Source organism: Chanos chanos, chromosome 1 (genome assembly GCF_902362185.1).
Source record: "Chanos chanos chromosome 1, fChaCha1.1, whole genome shotgun sequence".
In the NCBI taxonomy this organism is placed as follows: Eukaryota; Metazoa; Chordata; class Actinopteri; order Gonorynchiformes; family Chanidae; genus Chanos; species Chanos chanos.
The window spans coordinates 758,673-776,357 of NC_044495.1; the positions used below are offsets into that span (position 1 = coordinate 758,673).

At 49.0% G+C, this 17,685-nt stretch overlaps 2 protein-coding genes and 19 non-coding genes across 21 annotated transcripts; 9 read left to right on the plus strand and 12 right to left on the minus strand.

Moving 5' to 3' along the window:
- The first annotated feature begins 15 nt into the window (after window positions 1-15).
- trnay-gua (transfer RNA tyrosine (anticodon GUA)) lies at window positions 16-102 on the plus strand. Its single transcript is given in 2 exon segments — window positions 16-52; window positions 67-102. It is a non-coding gene; the product is annotated as a tRNA-Tyr (tRNA).
- A 1,003-nt stretch (window positions 103-1,105) lies between these two features.
- trnav-aac (transfer RNA valine (anticodon AAC)) lies at window positions 1,106-1,178 on the minus strand. The gene has a single exon. It is a non-coding gene; the product is annotated as a tRNA-Val (tRNA).
- A 135-nt stretch (window positions 1,179-1,313) lies between these two features.
- trnay-gua (transfer RNA tyrosine (anticodon GUA)) lies at window positions 1,314-1,400 on the plus strand. The gene is given in 2 exon segments: window positions 1,314-1,350; window positions 1,365-1,400. It is a non-coding gene; the product is annotated as a tRNA-Tyr (tRNA).
- A 1,002-nt stretch (window positions 1,401-2,402) lies between these two features.
- On the minus strand, window positions 2,403-2,475 carry trnav-aac (transfer RNA valine (anticodon AAC)). The gene has a single exon. It is a non-coding gene; the product is annotated as a tRNA-Val (tRNA).
- A 133-nt stretch (window positions 2,476-2,608) lies between these two features.
- trnay-gua (transfer RNA tyrosine (anticodon GUA)) lies at window positions 2,609-2,695 on the plus strand. The gene is given in 2 exon segments: window positions 2,609-2,645; window positions 2,660-2,695. It is a non-coding gene; the product is annotated as a tRNA-Tyr (tRNA).
- Window positions 2,696-3,697: 1,002 nt separating this feature from the next.
- Window positions 3,698-3,770, minus strand: trnav-aac (transfer RNA valine (anticodon AAC)). The gene has a single exon. It is a non-coding gene; the product is annotated as a tRNA-Val (tRNA).
- A 135-nt stretch (window positions 3,771-3,905) lies between these two features.
- Window positions 3,906-3,992, plus strand: trnay-gua (transfer RNA tyrosine (anticodon GUA)). Its single transcript is given in 2 exon segments — window positions 3,906-3,942; window positions 3,957-3,992. It is a non-coding gene; the product is annotated as a tRNA-Tyr (tRNA).
- A 987-nt stretch (window positions 3,993-4,979) lies between these two features.
- trnav-aac (transfer RNA valine (anticodon AAC)) lies at window positions 4,980-5,052 on the minus strand. The gene has a single exon. It is a non-coding gene; the product is annotated as a tRNA-Val (tRNA).
- A 135-nt stretch (window positions 5,053-5,187) lies between these two features.
- On the plus strand, window positions 5,188-5,274 carry trnay-gua (transfer RNA tyrosine (anticodon GUA)). The gene is given in 2 exon segments: window positions 5,188-5,224; window positions 5,239-5,274. It is a non-coding gene; the product is annotated as a tRNA-Tyr (tRNA).
- Window positions 5,275-6,259: 985 nt separating this feature from the next.
- On the minus strand, window positions 6,260-6,332 carry trnav-aac (transfer RNA valine (anticodon AAC)). Its single transcript has one exon. It is a non-coding gene; the product is annotated as a tRNA-Val (tRNA).
- Window positions 6,333-6,465: 133 nt separating this feature from the next.
- On the plus strand, window positions 6,466-6,552 carry trnay-gua (transfer RNA tyrosine (anticodon GUA)). The gene is given in 2 exon segments: window positions 6,466-6,502; window positions 6,517-6,552. It is a non-coding gene; the product is annotated as a tRNA-Tyr (tRNA).
- A 1,001-nt stretch (window positions 6,553-7,553) lies between these two features.
- trnav-aac (transfer RNA valine (anticodon AAC)) lies at window positions 7,554-7,626 on the minus strand. The gene has a single exon. It is a non-coding gene; the product is annotated as a tRNA-Val (tRNA).
- A 133-nt stretch (window positions 7,627-7,759) lies between these two features.
- trnay-gua (transfer RNA tyrosine (anticodon GUA)) lies at window positions 7,760-7,846 on the plus strand. Its single transcript is given in 2 exon segments — window positions 7,760-7,796; window positions 7,811-7,846. It is a non-coding gene; the product is annotated as a tRNA-Tyr (tRNA).
- A 929-nt stretch (window positions 7,847-8,775) lies between these two features.
- Window positions 8,776-8,848, minus strand: trnav-aac (transfer RNA valine (anticodon AAC)). Its single transcript has one exon. It is a non-coding gene; the product is annotated as a tRNA-Val (tRNA).
- Window positions 8,849-8,982: 134 nt separating this feature from the next.
- On the plus strand, window positions 8,983-9,069 carry trnay-gua (transfer RNA tyrosine (anticodon GUA)). The gene is given in 2 exon segments: window positions 8,983-9,019; window positions 9,034-9,069. It is a non-coding gene; the product is annotated as a tRNA-Tyr (tRNA).
- Window positions 9,070-10,070: 1,001 nt separating this feature from the next.
- On the minus strand, window positions 10,071-10,143 carry trnav-aac (transfer RNA valine (anticodon AAC)). The gene has a single exon. It is a non-coding gene; the product is annotated as a tRNA-Val (tRNA).
- Window positions 10,144-11,593: 1,450 nt separating this feature from the next.
- On the plus strand, window positions 11,594-13,081 carry pole3 (polymerase (DNA directed), epsilon 3 (p17 subunit)). The gene is made up of 4 exons (XM_030775842.1): window positions 11,594-11,730; window positions 11,983-12,068; window positions 12,187-12,305; window positions 12,666-13,081. Exons 1-4 carry the CDS (start codon window positions 11,665-11,667, stop codon window positions 12,842-12,844), a joined length of 450 nt encoding a protein of 149 aa, XP_030631702.1. The 5' UTR covers window positions 11,594-11,664; the 3' UTR covers window positions 12,845-13,081.
- Window positions 13,082-13,529: 448 nt separating this feature from the next.
- Window positions 13,530-17,664, minus strand: rpl12 (ribosomal protein L12). Its single transcript, XM_030775797.1, has 7 exons — window positions 17,517-17,664; window positions 16,030-16,103; window positions 15,610-15,708; window positions 14,677-14,758; window positions 14,070-14,156; window positions 13,669-13,781; window positions 13,530-13,580 (listed from the first exon to the last, which is right to left on the minus strand). The coding sequence occupies exons 1-7, from the start codon at window positions 17,551-17,553 to the stop codon at window positions 13,575-13,577; spliced, it is 498 nt and encodes a 165-aa protein (XP_030631657.1). The 5' UTR covers window positions 17,554-17,664; the 3' UTR covers window positions 13,530-13,574.
- On the minus strand, window positions 13,855-13,981 carry LOC115827210 (small nucleolar RNA SNORA65). Its single transcript, XR_004025922.1, has one exon. It is a non-coding gene; the product is annotated as a small nucleolar RNA SNORA65 (small nucleolar RNA).
- LOC115827224 (small nucleolar RNA SNORA65) lies at window positions 14,271-14,397 on the minus strand. The gene has a single exon (XR_004025924.1). It is a non-coding gene; the product is annotated as a small nucleolar RNA SNORA65 (small nucleolar RNA).
- LOC115827217 (small nucleolar RNA SNORA65) lies at window positions 15,815-15,941 on the minus strand. The gene has a single exon (XR_004025923.1). It is a non-coding gene; the product is annotated as a small nucleolar RNA SNORA65 (small nucleolar RNA).
- Window positions 17,665-17,685: the final 21 nt, after the last annotated feature.

Sequence of the window (17,685 nt, forward strand, 5' to 3'; positions counted from 1 at the left end):
CCCGCCAGCACCCGCCCTTCGATAGCTCAGTTGGTAGAGCGGAGGACTGTAGGACTAACTGTAGGCATCCTTAGGTCGCTGGTTCAAATCCGGCTCGAAGGACAGCACTTTTCCTCTTTCCAGCTTCTCCTCTTTCCAGCTTCCCCTCGTCCGCATGCCTGAGCAGGAGTGTGACCGGCGCATCTCAATTTTCCTACAGCTCCAGACTTAAGGAGTGGTGCTGGCAAACTTTGGCCTGCCGCTTTGGACCGAAGGACAGAGAGTTCTTCGGTTACAAGGAAAACGCTTTCTTCGTTTGAGCTTCGTCTCAGTCAAATGAGGTTCAGAAGCACCCACTTTTTTGCTAGCGTAGAGCGTCACAAGTTGTGCTTTTGACACCTAGCTTTTTGTGTTGGGGCCAACCACTTCTTTTGCCAGCCTAACCAGCACCTGGTCCAGAGGGAAAGTCCCAAGCATTAGCCTAACTCACCTGACTCATAAACGTACAGCAAGTAGTGTAGGCCTCACTGGTTTGCCACAAAGAGTGAGTCGCAATGCAAGTCATTGGTCTTACTATTGCAACTCAAGTTGTTTCGCAGCTTTTCCTGCTTAGCCCGCTAAGCGTCGAGTGCATCAGCTAGCACGTGCATACAGACGGACAACTTTGCTAGAGATAGCGCTCTGTGAGCGCCAAATGTCTGCCCTGGTCAGAGCCACAGAGACGCACACCGCAAACAAAAAGACGGTCAGCGGTCTCGCATGGACCCGTGCTGCTGTGTGTCTGAAAATATGCGTGGTGAAAGAAACAAAAGTATATACTACTGCGCGCGCACGTTTCTCGTGCCTTGCAGGAGGATCTGAGCGTTGGGCCGAATGGACAGCCATGTAGCTCGCTGTAAAGCTGGCTCAACACGGCAGACACGCTCCACACTCACTTCCCACAAGAGCCCTTGCGTTTCCGCCTGGTTCCACCGGGGACCTTTTGCGTGATAGGCTCGAAGACGTAGAATTCAAAACGTCGCACTGAATAGACGGTAAGGAAGTTGCCAGTCTCTTGATTTTGAAATTCAGTTTTGGTCAGGGATCTTTTCGTCGTAACAGTGCCCGCTTGAAAAAGGACGGCGCGTGTTTCCGCCCGGTTTCGAACCGGGGACCTTTCGCGTGTTAGGCGAACGTGATGACCACTACACTACGGAAACCTGCGTGCCCTGGGGCAAAGGCGGCCGGTGCCCGTCCGGGTGGGCGAGGCAGACGATAGGCGTGCAAACCATTCCGCTTGGCTGTGATGGCCACGTGTACTGCTATAAGATCAAGCGCCTCCCGCCAGCACCCGCCCTTCGATAGCTCAGTTGGTAGAGCGGAGGACTGTAGGACTAACTGTAGGCATCCTTAGGTCGCTGGTTCAAATCCGGCTCGAAGGACAGCACTTTTCCTCTTTCCAGCTTCTCCTCTTTCCAGCTTCCCCTCGTCCGCATGCCTGAGCAGGAGTGTGACCGGCGCATCTCAATTTTCCTACAGCTCCAGACTTAAGGAGTGGTGCTGGCAAACTTTGGCCTGCCGCTTTGGACCGAAGGACAGAGAGTTCTTCGGTTACAAGGAAAACGCTTTCTTCGTTTGAGCTTCGTCTCAGTCAAATGAGGTTCAGAAGCACCCACTTTTTTGCTAGCGTAGAGCGTCACAAGTTGTGCTTTTGACACCTAGCTTTTTGTGTTGGGGCCAACCACTTCTTTTGCCAGCCTAACCAGCACCTGGTCCAGAGGGAAAGTCCCAAGCATTAGCCTAACTCACCTGACTCATAAACGTACAGCAAGTAGTGTAGGCCTCACTGGTTTGCCACAAAGAGTGAGTCGCAATGCAAGTCATTGGTCTTACTATTGCAACTCAAGTTGTTTCGCAGCTTTTCCTGCTTAGCCCGCTAAGCGTCGAGTGCATCAGCTAGCACGTGCATACAGACGGACAACTTTGCTAGAGATAGCGCTCTGTGAGCGCCAAATGTCTGCCCTGGTCAGAGCCACAGAGACGCACACCGCAAACAAAAAGACGGTCAGCGGTCTCGCATGGACCCGTGCTGCTGTGTGTCTGAAAATATGCGTGGTGAAAGAAACAAAAGTAAATACTACGCGCGCGCACGTTTCTCGTGCCTTGCAGGAGGATCTGAGCGTTGGGCCGAATGGACAGCCATGTAGCTCGCTGTAAAGCTGGCTCAACACGGCAGACACGCTCCACACTCACTTCCCACAAGAGCCCTTGCGTTTCCGCCTGGTTCCACCGGGGACCTTTTGCGTGATAGGCTCGAAGACGTAGAATTCAAAACGTCGCACTGAATAGACGGTAAGGAAGTTGCCAGTCTCTTGATTTTGAAATTCAGTTTTGGTCAGGGATCTTTTCGTCGTAACAGTGCCCGCTTGAAAAAGGACGGCGCGTGTTTCCGCCCGGTTTCGAACCGGGGACCTTTCGCGTGTTAGGCGAACGTGATGACCACTACACTACGGAAACCTGCGTCCCTGGGGCAAAGGCGGCCGGTGCCGTCCGGGTGGGCGAGGCAGACGATAGGCGTGCAAACCATTCCGCTTGGCTGTGATGGCCACGTGTACTGCTATAAGATCAAGCGCCTCCCGCCAGCACCCGCCCTTCGATAGCTCAGTTGGTAGAGCGGAGGACTGTAGGACTAACTGTAGGCATCCTTAGGTCGCTGGTTCAAATCCGGCTCGAAAGGACAGCACTTTTCCTCTTTCCAGCTTCTCCTCTTTCCAGCTTCCCCTCGTCCGCATGCCTGAGCAGGAGTGTGACCGGCGCATCTCAATTTTCCTACAGCTCCAGACTTAAGGAGTGGTGCTGGCAAACTTTGGCCTGCCGCTTTGGACCGAAGGACAGAGAGTTCTTCGGTACAAGGAAAACGCTTTCTTCGTTTGAGCTTCGTCTCAGTCAAATGAGGTTCAGAAGCACCCACTTTTTTGCTAGCGTAGAGCGTCACAAGTTGTGCTTTTGACACCTAGCTTTTTGTGTTGGGGCCAACCACTTCTTTTGCCAGCCTAACCAGCACCTGGTCCAGAGGGAAAGTCCCAAGCATTAGCCTAACTCACCTGACTCATAAACGTACAGCAAGTAGTGTAGGCCTCACTGGTTTGCCACAAAGAGTGAGTCGCAATGCAAGTCATTGGTCTTACTATTGCAACTCAAGTTGTTTCGCAGCTTTTCCTGCTTAGCCCGCTAAGCGTCGAGTGCATCAGCTAGCACGTGCATACAGACGGACAACTTTGCTAGAGATAGCGCTCTGTGAGCGCCAAATGTCTGCCCTGGTCAGAGCCACAGAGACGCACACCGCAAACAAAAAGACGGTCAGCGGTCTCGCATGGACCCGTGCTGCTGTGTGTCTGAAAATATGCGTGGTGAAAGAAACAAAAGTATATACTATGCGCGCGCACGTTTCTCGTGCCTTGCAGGAGGATCTGAGTGTTGGGCCGAATGGACAGCCATGTAGCTCGCTGTAAAGCTGGCTCAACACGGCAGACACGCTCCACACTCACTTCCCACAAGAGCCCTTGCGTTTCCGCCTGGTTCCACCGGGGACCTTTTGCGTGATAGGCTCGAAGACGTAGAATTCAAAACGTCGCACTGAATAGACGGTAAGGAAGTTGCCAGTCTCTTGATTTTGAAATTCAGTTTTGGTCAGGGATCTTTTCGTCGTAACAGTGCCCGCTTGAAAAAGGACGGCGCGTGTTTCCGCCCGGTTTCGAACCGGGGACCTTTCGCGTGTTAGGCGAACGTGATGACCACTACACTACGGAAACCTGCGTGCCCTGGGGCAAAGGCGGCCGGTGCCCGTCCGGGTGGGCGAGGCAGACGATAGGCGTGCAAACCATTCCGCTTGGCTGTGATGGCCACGTGTACTGCTATAAGATCAAGCGCCTCCCGCCAGCACCCGCCCTTCGATAGCTCAGTTGGTAGAGCGGAGGACTGTAGGACTAACTGTAGGCATCCTTAGGTCGCTGGTTCAAATCCGGCTCGAAGGACAGCACTTTTCCTCTTTCCAGCTTCCCCTCGTCCGCATGCCTGAGCAGGAGTGTGACCGGCGCATCTCAATTTTCCTACAGCTCCAGACTTAAGGAGTGGTGCTGGCAAACTTTGGCCTGCCGCTTTGGACCGAAGGACAGAGAGTTCTTCGGTTACAAGGAAAACGCTTTCTTCGTTTGAGCTTCGTCTCAGTCAAATGAGGTTCAGAAGCACCCACTTTTTTGCTAGCGTAGAGCGTCACAAGTTGTGCTTTTGACACCTAGCTTTTTGTGTTGGGGCCAACCACTTCTTTTGCCAGCCTAACCAGCACCTGGTCCAGAGGGAAAGTCCCAAGCATTAGCCTAACTCACCTGACTCATAAACGTACAGCAAGTAGTGTAGGCCTCACTGGTTTGCCACAAAGAGTGAGTCGCAATGCAAGTCATTGGTCTTACTATTGCAACTCAAGTTGTTTCGCAGCTTTTCCTGCTTAGCCCGCTAAGCGTCGAGTGCATCAGCTAGCACGTGCATACAGACGGACAACTTTGCTAGAGATAGCGCTCTGTGAGCGCCAAATGTCTGCCCTGGTCAGAGCCACAGAGACGCACACCGCAAACAAAAAGACGGTCAGCGGTCTCGCATGGACCCGTGCTGCTGTGTGTCTGAAAATATGCGTGGTGAAAGAAACAAAAGTATATACTACGCGCGCGCACGTTTCTCGTGCCTTGCAGGAGGATCTGAGCTGTTGGGCCGAATGGACAGCCATGTAGCTCGCTGTAAAGCTGGCTCAACACGGCAGACACGCTCCACACTCACTTCCCACAAGAGCCCTTGCGTTTCCGCCTGGTTCCACCGGGGACCTTTTGCGTGATAGGCTCGAAGACGTAGAATTCAAAACGTCGCACTGAATAGACGGTAAGGAAGTTGCCAGTCTCTTGATTTTGAAATTCAGTTTTGGTCAGGGATCTTTTCGTCGTAACAGTGCCCGCTTGAAAAAGGACGGCGCGTGTTTCCGCCCGGTTTCGAACCGGGGACCTTTCGCGTGTTAGGCGAACGTGATGACCACTACACTACGGAAACCTGCGTCCCCTGGGGCAAAGGCGGCCGGTGCCCGTCCGGGTGGGCGAGGCAGACGATAGGCGTGCAAACCATTCCGCTTGGCTGTGATGGCCACGTGTACTGCTATAAGATCAAGCGCCTCCCGCCAGCACCCGCCCTTCGATAGCTCAGTTGGTAGAGCGGAGGACTGTAGGACTAACTGTAGGCATCCTTAGGTCGCTGGTTCAAATCCGGCTCGAAGGACAGCACTTTTCCTCTTTCCAGCTTCCCCTCGTCCGCATGCCTGAGCAGGAGTGTGACCGGCGCATCTCAATTTTCCTACAGCTCCAGACTTAAGGAGTGGTGCTGGCAAACTTTGGCCTGCCGCTTTGGACCGAAGGACAGAGAGTTCTTCGGTTCAAGGAAAACGCTTTCTTCGTTTGAGCTTCGTCTCAGTCAAATGAGGTTCAGAAGCACCCACTTTTTTGCTAGCGTAGAGCGTCACAAGTTGTGCTTTTGACACCTAGCTTTTTGTGTTGGGGCCAACCACTTCTTTTGCCAGCCTAACCAGCACCTGGTCCAGAGGGAAAGTCCCAAGCATTAGCCTAACTCACCTGACTCATAAACGTACAGCAAGTAGTGTAGGCCTCACTGGTTTGCCACAAAGAGTGAGTCGCAATGCAAGTCATTGGTCTTACTATTGCAACTCAAGTTGTTTCGCAGCTTTTCCTGCTTAGCCCGCTAAGCGTCGAGTGCATCAGCTAGCACGTGCATACAGACGGACAACTTTGCTAGAGATAGCGCTCTGTGAGCGCCAAATGTCTGCCCTGGTCAGAGCCACAGAGACGCACACCGCAAACAAAAAGACGGTCAGCGGTCTCGCATGGACCCGTGCTGCTGTGTGTCTGAAAATATGCGTGGTGAAAGAAACAAAAGTATATACTATGCGCGCGCACGTTTCTCGTGCCTTGCAGGAGGATCTGAGTGTTGGGCCGAATGGACAGCCATGTAGCTCGCTGTAAAGCTGGCTCAACACGGCAGACACGCTCCACACTCACTTCCCACAAGAGCCCTTGCGTTTCCGCCTGGTTCCACCGGGGACCTTTTGCGTGATAGGCTCGAAGACGTAGAATTCAAAACGTCGCACTGAATAGACGGTAAGGAAGTTGCCAGTCTCTTGATTTTGAAATTCAGTTTTGGTCAGGGATCTTTTCGTCGTAACAGTGCCCGCTTGAAAAAGGACGGCGCGTGTTTCCGCCCGGTTTCGAACCGGGGACCTTTCGCGTGTTAGGCGAACGTGATGACCACTACACTACGGAAACCTGCGTGCCTGGGGCAAAGGCGGCCGGCCCCGTCCGGGTGGGCGAGGCAGACGATAGGCGTGCAAACCATTCCGCTTGGCTGTGATGGCCACGTGTACTGCTATAAGATCAAGCGCCTCCCACCAGCGCCCGCCCTTCGATAGCTCAGTTGGTAGAGCGGAGGACTGTAGGACTAACTGTAGGCATCCTTAGGTCGCTGGTTCAAATCCGGCTCGAAGGACAGCACTTTTCCTCTTTCCAGCTTCTCCTCTTTCCAGCTTCCCCTCGTCCGCATGCCTGAGCAGGAGTGTGACCGGCGCATCTCAATTTTCCTACAGCTCCAGACTTAAGGAGTGGTGCTGGCAAACTTTGGCCTGCCGCTTTGGACCGAAGGACAGAGAGTTCTTCGGTACAAGGAAAACGCTTTCTTCGTTTGAGCTTCGTCTCAGTCAAATGAGGTTCAGAAGCACCCACTTTTTTGCTAGCGTAGAGCGTCACAAGTTGTGCTTTTGACACCTAGCTTTTTGTGTTGGGGCCAACCACTTCTTTTGCCAGCCTAACCAGCACCTGGTCCAGAGGGAAAGTCCCAAGCATTAGCCTAACTCACCTGACTCATAAACGTACAGCAAGTAGTGTAGGCCTCACTGGTTTGCCACAAAGAGTGAGTCGCAATGCAAGTCATTGGTCTTACTATTGCAACTCAAGTTGTTTCGCAGCTTTTCCTGCTTAGCCCGCTAAGCGTCGAGTGCATCAGCTAGCACGTGCATACAGACGGACAACTTTGCTAGAGATAGCGCTCTGTGAGCGCCAAATGTCTGCCCTGGTCAGAGCCACAGAGACGCACACCGCAAACAAAAAGACGGTCAGCGGTCTCGCATGGACCCGTGCTGCTGTGTGTCTGAAAATATGCGTGGTGAAAGAAACAAAAGTATATACTACGCGCGCGCACGTTTCTCGTGCCTTGCAGGAGGATCTGAGCGTTGGGCCGAATGGACAGCCATGTAGCTCGCTGTAAAGCTGGCTCAACACGGCAGACACGCTCCACACTCACTTCCCACAAGAGCCCTTGCGTTTCCGCCTGGTTCCACCGGGGACCTTTTGCGTGATAGGCTCGAAGACGTAGAATTCAAAACATCGCACTGAATAGACGGTAAGGAAGTTGCCAGTCTCTTGATTTTGAAATTCAGTTTTGGTCAGGGAGCTTTTCGTCGTAACAGTGCCCGCTTGAAAAAGGACGGCGCGTGTTTCCGCCCGGTTTCGAACCGGGGACCTTTCGCGTGTTAGGCGAACGTGATGACCACTACACTACGGAAACCTGCGTCCCTGGGGCAAAGGCGGCCGGTGCCGTCCGGGTGGGCGAGGCAGACGATAGGCGTGCAAACCATTCCGCTTGGCTGTGATGGCCACGTGTACTGCTATAAGATCAAGCGCCTCCCGCCAGCCCCCGCCCTTCGATAGCTCAGTTGGTAGAGCGGAGGACTGTAGGACTAACTGTAGGCATCCTTAGGTCGCTGGTTCAAATCCGGCTCGAAGGACAGCACTTTTCCTCTTTCCAGCTTCTCCTCTTTCCAGCTTCCCCTCGTCCGCATGCCTGAGCAGGAGTGTGACCGGCGCATCTCAATTTTCCTACAGCTCCAGACTTAAGGAGTGGTGCTGGCAAACTTTGGCCTGCCGCTTTGGACCGAAGGACAGAGAGTTCTTCGGTACAAGGAAAACGCTTTCTTCGTTTGAGCTTCGTCTCAGTCAAATGAGGTTCAGAAGCACCCACTTTTTTGCTAGCGTAGAGCGTCACAAGTTGTGCTTTTGACACCTAGCTTTTTGTGTTGGGGCCAACCACTTCTTTTGCCAGCCTAACCAGCACCTGGTCCAGAGGGAAAGTCCCAAGCATTAGCCTAACTCACCTGACTCATAAACGTACAGCAAGTAGTGTAGGCCTCACTGGTTTGCCACAAAGAGTGAGTCGCAATGCAAGTCATTGGTCTTACTATTGCAACTCAAGTTGTTTCGCAGCTTTTCCTGCTTAGCCCGCTAAGCGTCGAGTGCATCAGCTAGCACGTGCATACAGACGGACAACTTTGCTAGAGATAGCGCTCTGTGAGCGCCAAATGTCTGCCCTGGTCAGAGCCACAGAGACGCACACCGCAAACAAAAAGACGGTCAGCGGTCTCGCATGGACCCGTGCTGCTGTGTGTCTGAAAATATGCGTGGTGAAAGAAACAAAAGTATATACTACGCGCGCGCACGTTTCTCGTGCAGACACGCTCCACACTCACTTCCCACAAGAGCCCTTGCGTTTCCGCCTGGTTCCACCGGGGACCTTTTGCGTGATAGGCTCGAAGACGTAGAATTCAAAACGTCGCACTGAATAGACGGTAAGGAAGTTGCCAGTCTCTTGATTTTGAAATTCAGTTTTGGTCAGGGATCTTTTCGTCGTAACAGTGCCCGCTTGAAAAAGGACGGCGCGTGTTTCCGCCCGGTTTCGAACCGGGGACCTTTCGCGTGTTAGGCGAACGTGATGACCACTACACTACGGAAACCTGCGTGCCTGGGGCAAAGGCGGCCGGCCCCGTCCGGGTGGGCGAGGCAGACGATAGGCGTGCAAACCATTCCGCTTGGCTGTGATGGCCACGTGTACTGCTATAAGATCAAGCGCCTCCCGCCAGCCCCCCGCCCTTCGATAGCTCAGTTGGTAGAGCGGAGGACTGTAGGACTAACTGTAGGCATCCTTAGGTCGCTGGTTCAAATCCGGCTCGAAGGACAGCACTTTTCCTCTTTCCAGCTTCTCCTCTTTCCAGCTTCCCCTCGTCCGCATGCCTGAGCAGGAGTGTGACCGGCGCATCTCAATTTTCCTACAGCTCCAGACTTAAGGAGTGGTGCTGGCAAACTTTGGCCTGCCGCTTTGGACCGAAGGACAGAGAGTTCTTCGGTACAAGGAAAACGCTTTCTTCGTTTGAGCTTCGTCTCAGTCAAATGAGGTTCAGAAGCACCCACTTTTTTGCTAGCGTAGAGCGTCACAAGTTGTGCTTTTGACACCTAGCTTTTTGTGTTGGGGCCAACCACTTCTTTTGCCAGCCTAACCAGCACCTGGTCCAGAGGGAAAGTCCCAAGCATTAGCCTAACTCACCTGACTCATAAACGTACAGCAAGTAGTGTAGGCCTCACTGGTTTGCCACAAAGAGTGAGTCGCAATGCAAGTCATTGGTCTTACTATTGCAACTCAAGTTGTTTCGCAGCTTTTCCTGCTTAGCCCGCTAAGCGTCGAGTGCATCAGCTAGCACGTGCATACAGACGGACAACTTTGCTAGAGATAGCGCTCTGTGAGCGCCAAATGTCTGCCCTGGTCAGAGCCACAGAGACGCACACCGCAAACAAAAAGACGGTCAGCGGTCTCGCATGGACCCGTGCTGCTGTGTGTCTGAAAATATGCGTGGTGAAAGAAACAAAAGTATATACTACGCGCGCGCACGTTTCTCGTGCCTTGCAGGAGGATCTGAGCGTTGGGCCGAATGGACAGCCATGTAGCTCGCTGTAAAGCTGGCTCAACACGGCAGACACGCTCCACACTCACTTCCCACAAGAGCCCTTGCGTTTCCGCCTGGTTCCACCGGGGACCTTTTGCGTGATAGGCTCGAAGACGTAGAATTCAAAACGTCGCACTGAATAGACGGTAAGGAAGTTGCCAGTCTCTTGATTTTGAAATTCAGTTTTGGTCAGGGATCTTTTCGTCGTAACAGTGCCCGCTTGAAAAAGGACGGCGCGTGTTTCCGCCCGGTTTCGAACCGGGGACCTTTCGCGTGTTAGGCGAACGTGATGACCACTACACTACGGAAACATCATGCACCGGCAACGCAAAATTCCTCCTAGCTTGTCACAGAAACACACGTATATATGGACAAATCGTTGTAAAAGTGTGTAAATCTCTTGATAACGATATTTGGAGAGTCCCTTGTGAGTGCCTCTGCGACTGTAATTACTTTCAAAACAAAGCCAGAGTTTTCTTCCCGTTCTCGTCTGCAGTTGGCACAAGAAATAAAAGTAAGATAATTAATACTTCGTTAAATATATCATGAGATACCAAAAGTTCCCTTTGCTGCTTAAATCTAGTTTTAACAAGTATGGGGTTGAAACTGAACATACTGTCCTCGTTTTCATTCTTATTTACAATCATTTCTTAATAAGTCGTTGTATTTTAGAAGAGATGGCATTTTAGTTCTGTCACATCACATTCCGTAACTGCAAATCTCACTTAGGCTATTTGTCTTTGTTTATTTGAAGACTGAATAGTAATGAAAATTCTTCAAAATAGTTGACAGCTTTTAAAACATCTGTACCACTTTAAAGAGGGTGTCTTCCTAGCACTTTATGCAATGAAATTGTATTCTTTTTATGCGTAGGGCCATAATTTCAGGTATTGATAAAAATAAAAAGTATATAATGAACTTTTTGAAAATAATTGCCAAAACCAACGAATTGAATAGCCTTGAACATAAATCCATGGCTTATCCTATCAAATGATATATAAAAGTCAACAAGCACAACGAATCCATCATCATGGTCTATAACTGTCACATTTGCATGTATCCATTTTGCAGACGCCTTTGTCCAAAGCGACTTCCAATAAAGGCGGAGCACAAAACCTGAAGACCTGATGAGCTGATTGTACCACCACTAAATACACACGCAAGTAAGTTAAAGGAAAATTATAATTAACTACAGCTGGGTCAGTTACAATTGTTATAATCAACCATAGCTAAAAATAATCTAATATCATAACTAAAATGTCTTCCACTCGTAAATCCATACTGTACTACTGAAATACTGTATTGACAGCCCGCTTTCGAGTGGCAGTCTCCTTACTTTTATTTACTACATCACAGATCTGTACGCGGCAAAGTGCATTGGTGACGTTTTGAGTGGAGAGTTAAAAGGTTAAAGTGCAAACACGTGGTTTTCGGTGTTAGAGCGGGCTCAAAACAAACGAGTGGCTCTAATAATTGTCGGGAAAGTGGCAGTAGATTGAGCTGGAATGAAAATTCAACATATTTAGACATTGCACAGCCACAATCGAATGCTGCGTTTCTCTTTTACGCATCACCGGAGTTCTCCGCCAGCATTTTTATGGAAGCTTTATTCAGCAGCAGCTAGTATTGACACTCTATATTAGCTGGCTAACATTAGCCTTCGTGCGACGCTGCCACAAGCGCGGGAGTATTTCAATCTTTCAACTGAACCTTCAATTTCACTGGTGTGCATATAGCGCTTCCTCACCGACAGCCTGAGTAGTAAGCTTGTTCACTTGTGTCCATCGCACAGTTTTAGCTAACCTTTCAGGCTGTAGCGAAGAACAACAGCTATGGCAGAAAGACCGGAGGACCTCAACCTTCCAAACGCTGTCATTACGCGCATCATAAAAGAGGCAGTGAGTTCAGGCTTCGTTCTAAGATAGTGTTTGTTCCCTCACCCGTAATTAGTTGAGCGTTTAAATCTCTTTCTTTACTGCAGTATCTTGACAGTTTGGTCTAATTGTTTTGTATTCACGCATCATCTAATACTCAGACGGATGTCAACTTGTGATGTAGCCTCGTAATTCTGTTGTGAATAGGAATGCATGAAAATCAGGGATGGTTTGAAAGTGTCCTCTTTTTCCTCTTCTGTCTTTATTTTAATGAAGTTACCAGATGGGGTTAACGTGTCCAAAGAAGCAAGAAGGGCCATTTCTCAAGCAGCCAGCGTTTTCGTTTTGTACGCCACATCCTGGTATGTTTATCGCCCAACAAAGTTTCGCACTCGTCTGTTGTTGCTAATGGGTTAATATTCAGCAAAGCGTCGAACGTTGTGTTTTAAAGGGTGAATTTAATTAATTGCACCCCCACAGTGCAAACAACTTCGCAATGAAGGCGAAAAGAAAAACGCTTAATGCCGGAGATGTGATGGCGGCTATGGAGGAAATGGAGTTCGAACGTTTCCTACAACCTTTGCGCGAGGCGCTTGAGGGTAAGTGCTCGAACGGACATTGCCATACCGTGTTCCGCACCACACTAATCCTAAAGGACCATAGCATGCTCTTACAAAGTAACACTGACACTAGCTGACCATAATACATCCCCCACCAATAGTACATGTTCATTTCAGGCGGGGTGGGGGCCCTAAATGTCCTACTCTGGAGATGTGCAGGTATACCTACCTGTTCAGTTCCACAGTGGATCGAACTTGAGCGCGGATTTGTTCATATTTACAAAATAAAGTTTATGTCAGGCCTGTGATTTTTAAATCTGACATTAGAGCAACCATTGCCTCTCTGTAGCTTCTCGTGTGCACAGTGCTTAAATGGTTTTTTTTTGTACTCTTCACCAGCCTACAAAAAAGGACAGAAAGGTAAGAAGGAGGCCTCCGAGCAGAAACGCAAGGACAAGGAGAAGAAGAATGGCGTAGACGACAACGATAAAAGTCGAGAGGAAGAGGAGGATGAAGAGGAGCGCATGGATGAAGAGCAGGATGCAGAGAATGAGGAGGAAGATGAGGTGGAAAACTGAGTGTTGACCTTTTGGGATGTGACCCGGGTCACACTGGGGTCACACCAGGCCTTGATGGGGGACCCTGACAGTAGATGTGTAGCGTGATGCATGGTAAAGTAAGAGGTGTCTTGGGTGTAGTGCACACTGAGTATTAGAGTCTCATGAATCTGTCTGGACCCACGTTGAGCTTAAAGACTTTCATTAGCCAGTCATAGAGAAGCAGGCTTTGGCAGGACATCTTCACTTCATGTCAAAGATCGCGGATACAAGCACATCCACATTCAACTGTGTTCATACATTTACAATTGGATTTAAAAGGGACCCTTTTTTTTTTTTAAAAAGAGATCTGTAGACAGTTCCTACTAAAGTGTCAAATGTGGACCTACTATGAAGAACTGCTTTGATATTCCCAGTAAGAGTTCTAGAACTTGGTTTCTCTTTATAAAATGATACTGGAGCAGCATCAGGCCTGTGCCTGTGGATTCAGGGAGCAGCCGATCCAAAATCTTATTGACAATTTGTATTCTGGTACTATTGAATTACGCTTTGCTACTTTTCATAATAAAGGTTTCGGGGAAAGTTGTTGTAACTTTGAGTTTTGGTTTTTTGTTTGTTTTTTTTCCTTCACTTCTGCAACTTTTTAAATGCAACAGTAGTAGAACTGTCTCTCTGTATGTGAAGTATGAAAGACAGGACAAACTTATTTTTCCAAAACAGTTTTTATTTATCTTGCTTCTTCCGTCCTGTTTTACTCCTGAAAGAGAAAGAAAGTGCATTACTGGGATGAAATTCAGTCCAGGGACAAAAGGTAAAGGACAAGCGAAAAACGCAGAGACACTCACAGAGGGGCACTCAAGCTTCCCGCTGTTGATGTCATCAATGACATCATGAGGGAGTCGTCCATCAATGGTGCAGCCCACAGACTGAGCTGTCCCAAGGATCTCCTTAATGGTTCCTAAAAACATAAACTAATGTTTAAAATCGTTTTTTTGGGGACCAGATATGTAGTCTTCAGTAGTCTCTGGACAGTCTGTTCCAGGCCTTTCGGCACAGAGTCACCCACTGGTTTGGGTGGCACTGCTTCCTAGAGCTGGGTCTATATCAGCCTCCACTGGATTATACCAAGTCACTCACACAGACTAGCATAGTGGCGGGAGGCTGGTTAATGACCTGCCGTGTCTAAAATGTAATATTCTGACACATGTAAAGAGAAATATTTGCCGTGAGTAAAAGCTGTTCATACCAGAGAGTTCCCTGGCGATGGAGCGAGGCCTCATGACCCGGGCGATGTTGACGATCTCATCAAACGGAACGCTTCCGGAGTGTTTGACTGGAGAGGAAAACCAACACAGTCGACTTTAAAACAAAATAAACTCAATCCACGTTTACATAAGGCGTTTACTGTATTCGTTTCAGTATATTTCTATGTGCAATGCGTGTGTCTTGTTGTTCCAGGCCTTTCGGCACAGAGTCACCCACTGGTTTGGGTGGCACTGCTTCCTAGAGCTGGGTCTATATCAGCCTCCACTGGATTATACCAAGTCACTCACACAGACTAGCATAGTGGCGGGAGGCTGGCAATCCAGAACTTTGGTCTGAAAATGTTTAAAATGTTGCATGCATCGGGAAAAGAAAATCATTCATGCTTTTCTCCCCAGGAGCCCAGTCCCAGCGTTGACCTGAGCTAAACTAATGGACTGTGTCTGAACATGTTTCTGTTTGGAGAAATCAAAACCGTGCGCGTCTGGTGGACCTTAAACAGGATTTTCACACAGAACTGATCTAAACATCATTCAGATACCAAAGCTGTCCCTAGGGCATCCACCTCTGTGCAGGAAGTGACTACTTACTGTTCTTGACCTTCTTCCTGTCGCGTGGTGGTTCTTTCAGGGCTTTGATGATGAGGGCAGAGGCAGAGGGCACCACCTCGATCTGACAGAGGGACAGAAAGACACTGTAGTGACACATGACACACCTTTAAAAATGTAACCATTTCAAAGCATCTAAAGAGCTACTGCAGAGGTACTGCAGTGTGTTGGACTAACTGCTGCCTGTCTGTTCTAGATGGTCAGTGTGTTAGACTTACTGCCGCCTGTCTGTTCTGGATGGTCAGTGTGTTAGTCTAACTGCTGCCTGTCTGTTCTGGATGGTCAGTGTGTTAGTCTAACTGCTGCCTGTCTGTTCTGGATGGTCAGTGTGTTAGACTTACTGCCGCCTGTCTGTTCTGGATGGTCAGTGTGTTAGTCTAACTGCTGCCTGTCTGTTCTGGATGGTCAGTGTGTTAGTCTAACTGCTGCCTGTCTGTTCTGGATGGTCAGTGTGTTAGTCTAACTGCTGCCTGTCTGTTCTGGATGGTCAGTGTGTTAGACTTACTGCTGCCTGTCTGTTCTGGGTGGTCAGTGTGTTAGACTTACTGCTGCCTGTCTGTTCTGGATGGTCAGCGTGTTAGACTTACTGCTGCCTGTCTGTTCTGGATGGTCAGTGTGTTAGACTTACTGCTGCCTGTCTGTTCTGGATGGTCAGTGTGTTAGACTTACTGCTGCCTGTCTGTTCTGGGTGGTCAGTGTGTTAGACTTGCTGCTGCCTGTCTGTTCTGGATGGTCAGCGTGTTAGACTTACTGCTGCCTGTCTGTTCTGGATGGTCAGTGTGTTAGACTTACTGCTGCCTGTCTGTTCTGGATGGTCAGTGTGTTAGACTTACTGCCGCCTGTCTGTTCTGGATGGTCAGTGTGTTAGTCTAACTGCTGCCTGTCTGTTCTGGATGGTCAGTGTGTTAGACTTACTGCCGCCTGTCTGTTCTGGATGGTCAGCTTGACTGTGATCCTCAGACCCTTCCAGTCACCTGTGGCCTTGGCGATGTCATCACCCACCTTCTTGGGAGACTGAACATGTCGAGGGGGGAAAAAAATAGGTGGGGGGGGGTCGTTACTTAATTTGAAACGTATAAACATACAAAAAACTCTGTCAGACTACTGCTTAAACTGGACAGTCTGTTCCAGGCCTTTCGGCACAGAGTCACCCACTGGTTTGGGTGGCACTGCTTCCTAGAGCTGGGTCTATATCAGCCTCCACTGGATTATACCAAGTCACTCACACAGACTAGCATAGTGGCGGGAGGCTGGTTAATGACCTGTCATGTCTAAAATGTAATATTCTGACAAATACAGAGAACTGAGAGAGGCTTCAATGGTATCACCACTCACCAAACCCAGAGGTCCAATTTTGGGTGCCAAAGATGAGGTAGCACCAACCTCTCCACCTGTGCACCTCATGTACACTGGAAAAAAAAAACGGGAATTCTGAGATACGGATCAACGGTCTGGCACAAAGCCTAAACAATGACATTGTTAACCTGTAACATAACTAAGACATGTACTTTAGAACCACAGCATGTCTGAAACACAAGCCGTTAATGGAAATTGTAGTCCTAGTTTTGAACACACACACTTAATTTACAGCACACCACCACTTTCAAAGTACAGCCCATCACAGCTCAGTACTGGCTCTTAGACTCAGCTGCGTTTTTAAATACATGTTCATTTTGCTACAAAGAGATCTGAACTGCTACAGTACAAAATACTCTCAGTGGTCAGTTGCCATACATCTCCAGCAGATACTTCGCCTCAAGTGAGAAACTGCATTAATGACAGTATCAAAATAAAAACGGTTCGGAGTGAAGGCTGGAGAAACGTCAAACTACGACATTCACGAATGACTTTAAAAAAAAAGCTGTACATAACACTGTATTTAAGCTTTCATCCAATCTTCAATACTGCAAAATATCTGGAGCGTCAAAAAGAAAAAGGTGTGGAAACGAAAACCGCATCAAAATCTGCCACTTTACAACTCAGTCACCCAGACAAGTGTCGCTGTAGTGAGAGTACAGTAACCATCATAGAAAAACGTTCTGAGAAGTCTTTCTACCAGTACTGCAAATCTTTTAATATACTCCACCGTTGCGCTCACACTAAAAGACAACTTCAGAGCTGAGTTACATGGGTCTTATGCGCCGCTTTGTGGCACGCATCATATGCACGCGACGGCACGGTGAGAGCTTACACATTGTAGCAGAAGTGTTCTCCGTTCACAATGCCAAGAACGTCATTCAAAAACCGTTTTTACAGGATAATGAGGCAAGATAAATTCACATTCTCATCTCATGAGTAACACGATTTACACTGGACCTCGACAAGCTATTAAAAATCGCTAAATGAAACGTGACCAAGTATGCCTCGGGTGAATACCCCGAGCAAACACGTGCTTCTCTTAGTCCGCGGAGAGCGGGTACGCAAGTGCCACTATATTCAATAATTTTACTCCGTGTAAAACACACGACGACTAAGTTTACGCTTCCACCGTATGCTCTGTCGTGTACAGCTGAATTTACTACACATGCCGTGAAACACTATCCTCCGCACAAACCTATGCTGTAAATGCAAACGCTACTTAGCTGGCAGGGTTATCACTGCTATCTAGACAACTATGCTGCGTCTGGCCTAATCCTAACCCTCTACCAAATCTTAAATCACTCAAATGGACTTAAGTACTTCACTGATAAAAACAAAAGTCAAACGTTACATCCACAGTAGTAGGAATACACAAAAAGTGCCACCAGGCCCCGTGTATGCTAATGCCTGTGTGCAGATCCGCTTCCAAAGTTCCAGTATTTCACTGTCATTTTCTCACGTACCAATTTTAATTTCGTTGGGGTCGAATTTAGGAGGCATGATGTCTTTGTTGAAGTTGAGCTCAGTTCGGCTTGAATTGGTGAGGGTGTCGGATGAACCCGGATTCGGGACGACCGATTACTGTTGCACCTTCACCACCTAAGTGAAAAAGGAAAGGCCGCGACGCGGAAG

What these genes read in the sequence shown, in the direction of transcription:
- pole3 (XM_030775842.1), top strand. Translation starts at nt 11,665, where the DNA reads ATGGCAGAAAGACCGGAGGACCTCAACCTTCCAAACGCTGTCATTACG. An exon ending in GTTTTGTACGCCACATCCTG is followed by an intron (nt 12,069 to 12,186) that starts GTATGTTTATCG and finishes GCACCCCCACAG; the next exon opens with TGCAAACAACTTCGCAATGA. An exon ending in TTTGCGCGAGGCGCTTGAGG is followed by an intron (nt 12,306 to 12,665) that starts GTAAGTGCTCGA and finishes ACTCTTCACCAG; the next exon opens with CCTACAAAAAAGGACAGAAA.
- rpl12 (XM_030775797.1), bottom strand. Translation starts at nt 17,553, where the DNA reads ATGCCTCCTAAATTCGACCCCAACGAAATTAAAATTG. An exon ending in CCCCAACGAAATTAAAATTG is followed by an intron (nt 16,104 to 17,516) that starts GTACGTGAGAAA and finishes TTTTTTTTCCAG; the next exon opens with TGTACATGAGGTGCACAGGT. An exon ending in TCCAGAACAGACAGGCGGCA is followed by an intron (nt 14,759 to 15,609) that starts GTAAGTCTAACA and finishes TCCCTCTGTCAG; the next exon opens with ATCGAGGTGGTGCCCTCTGC.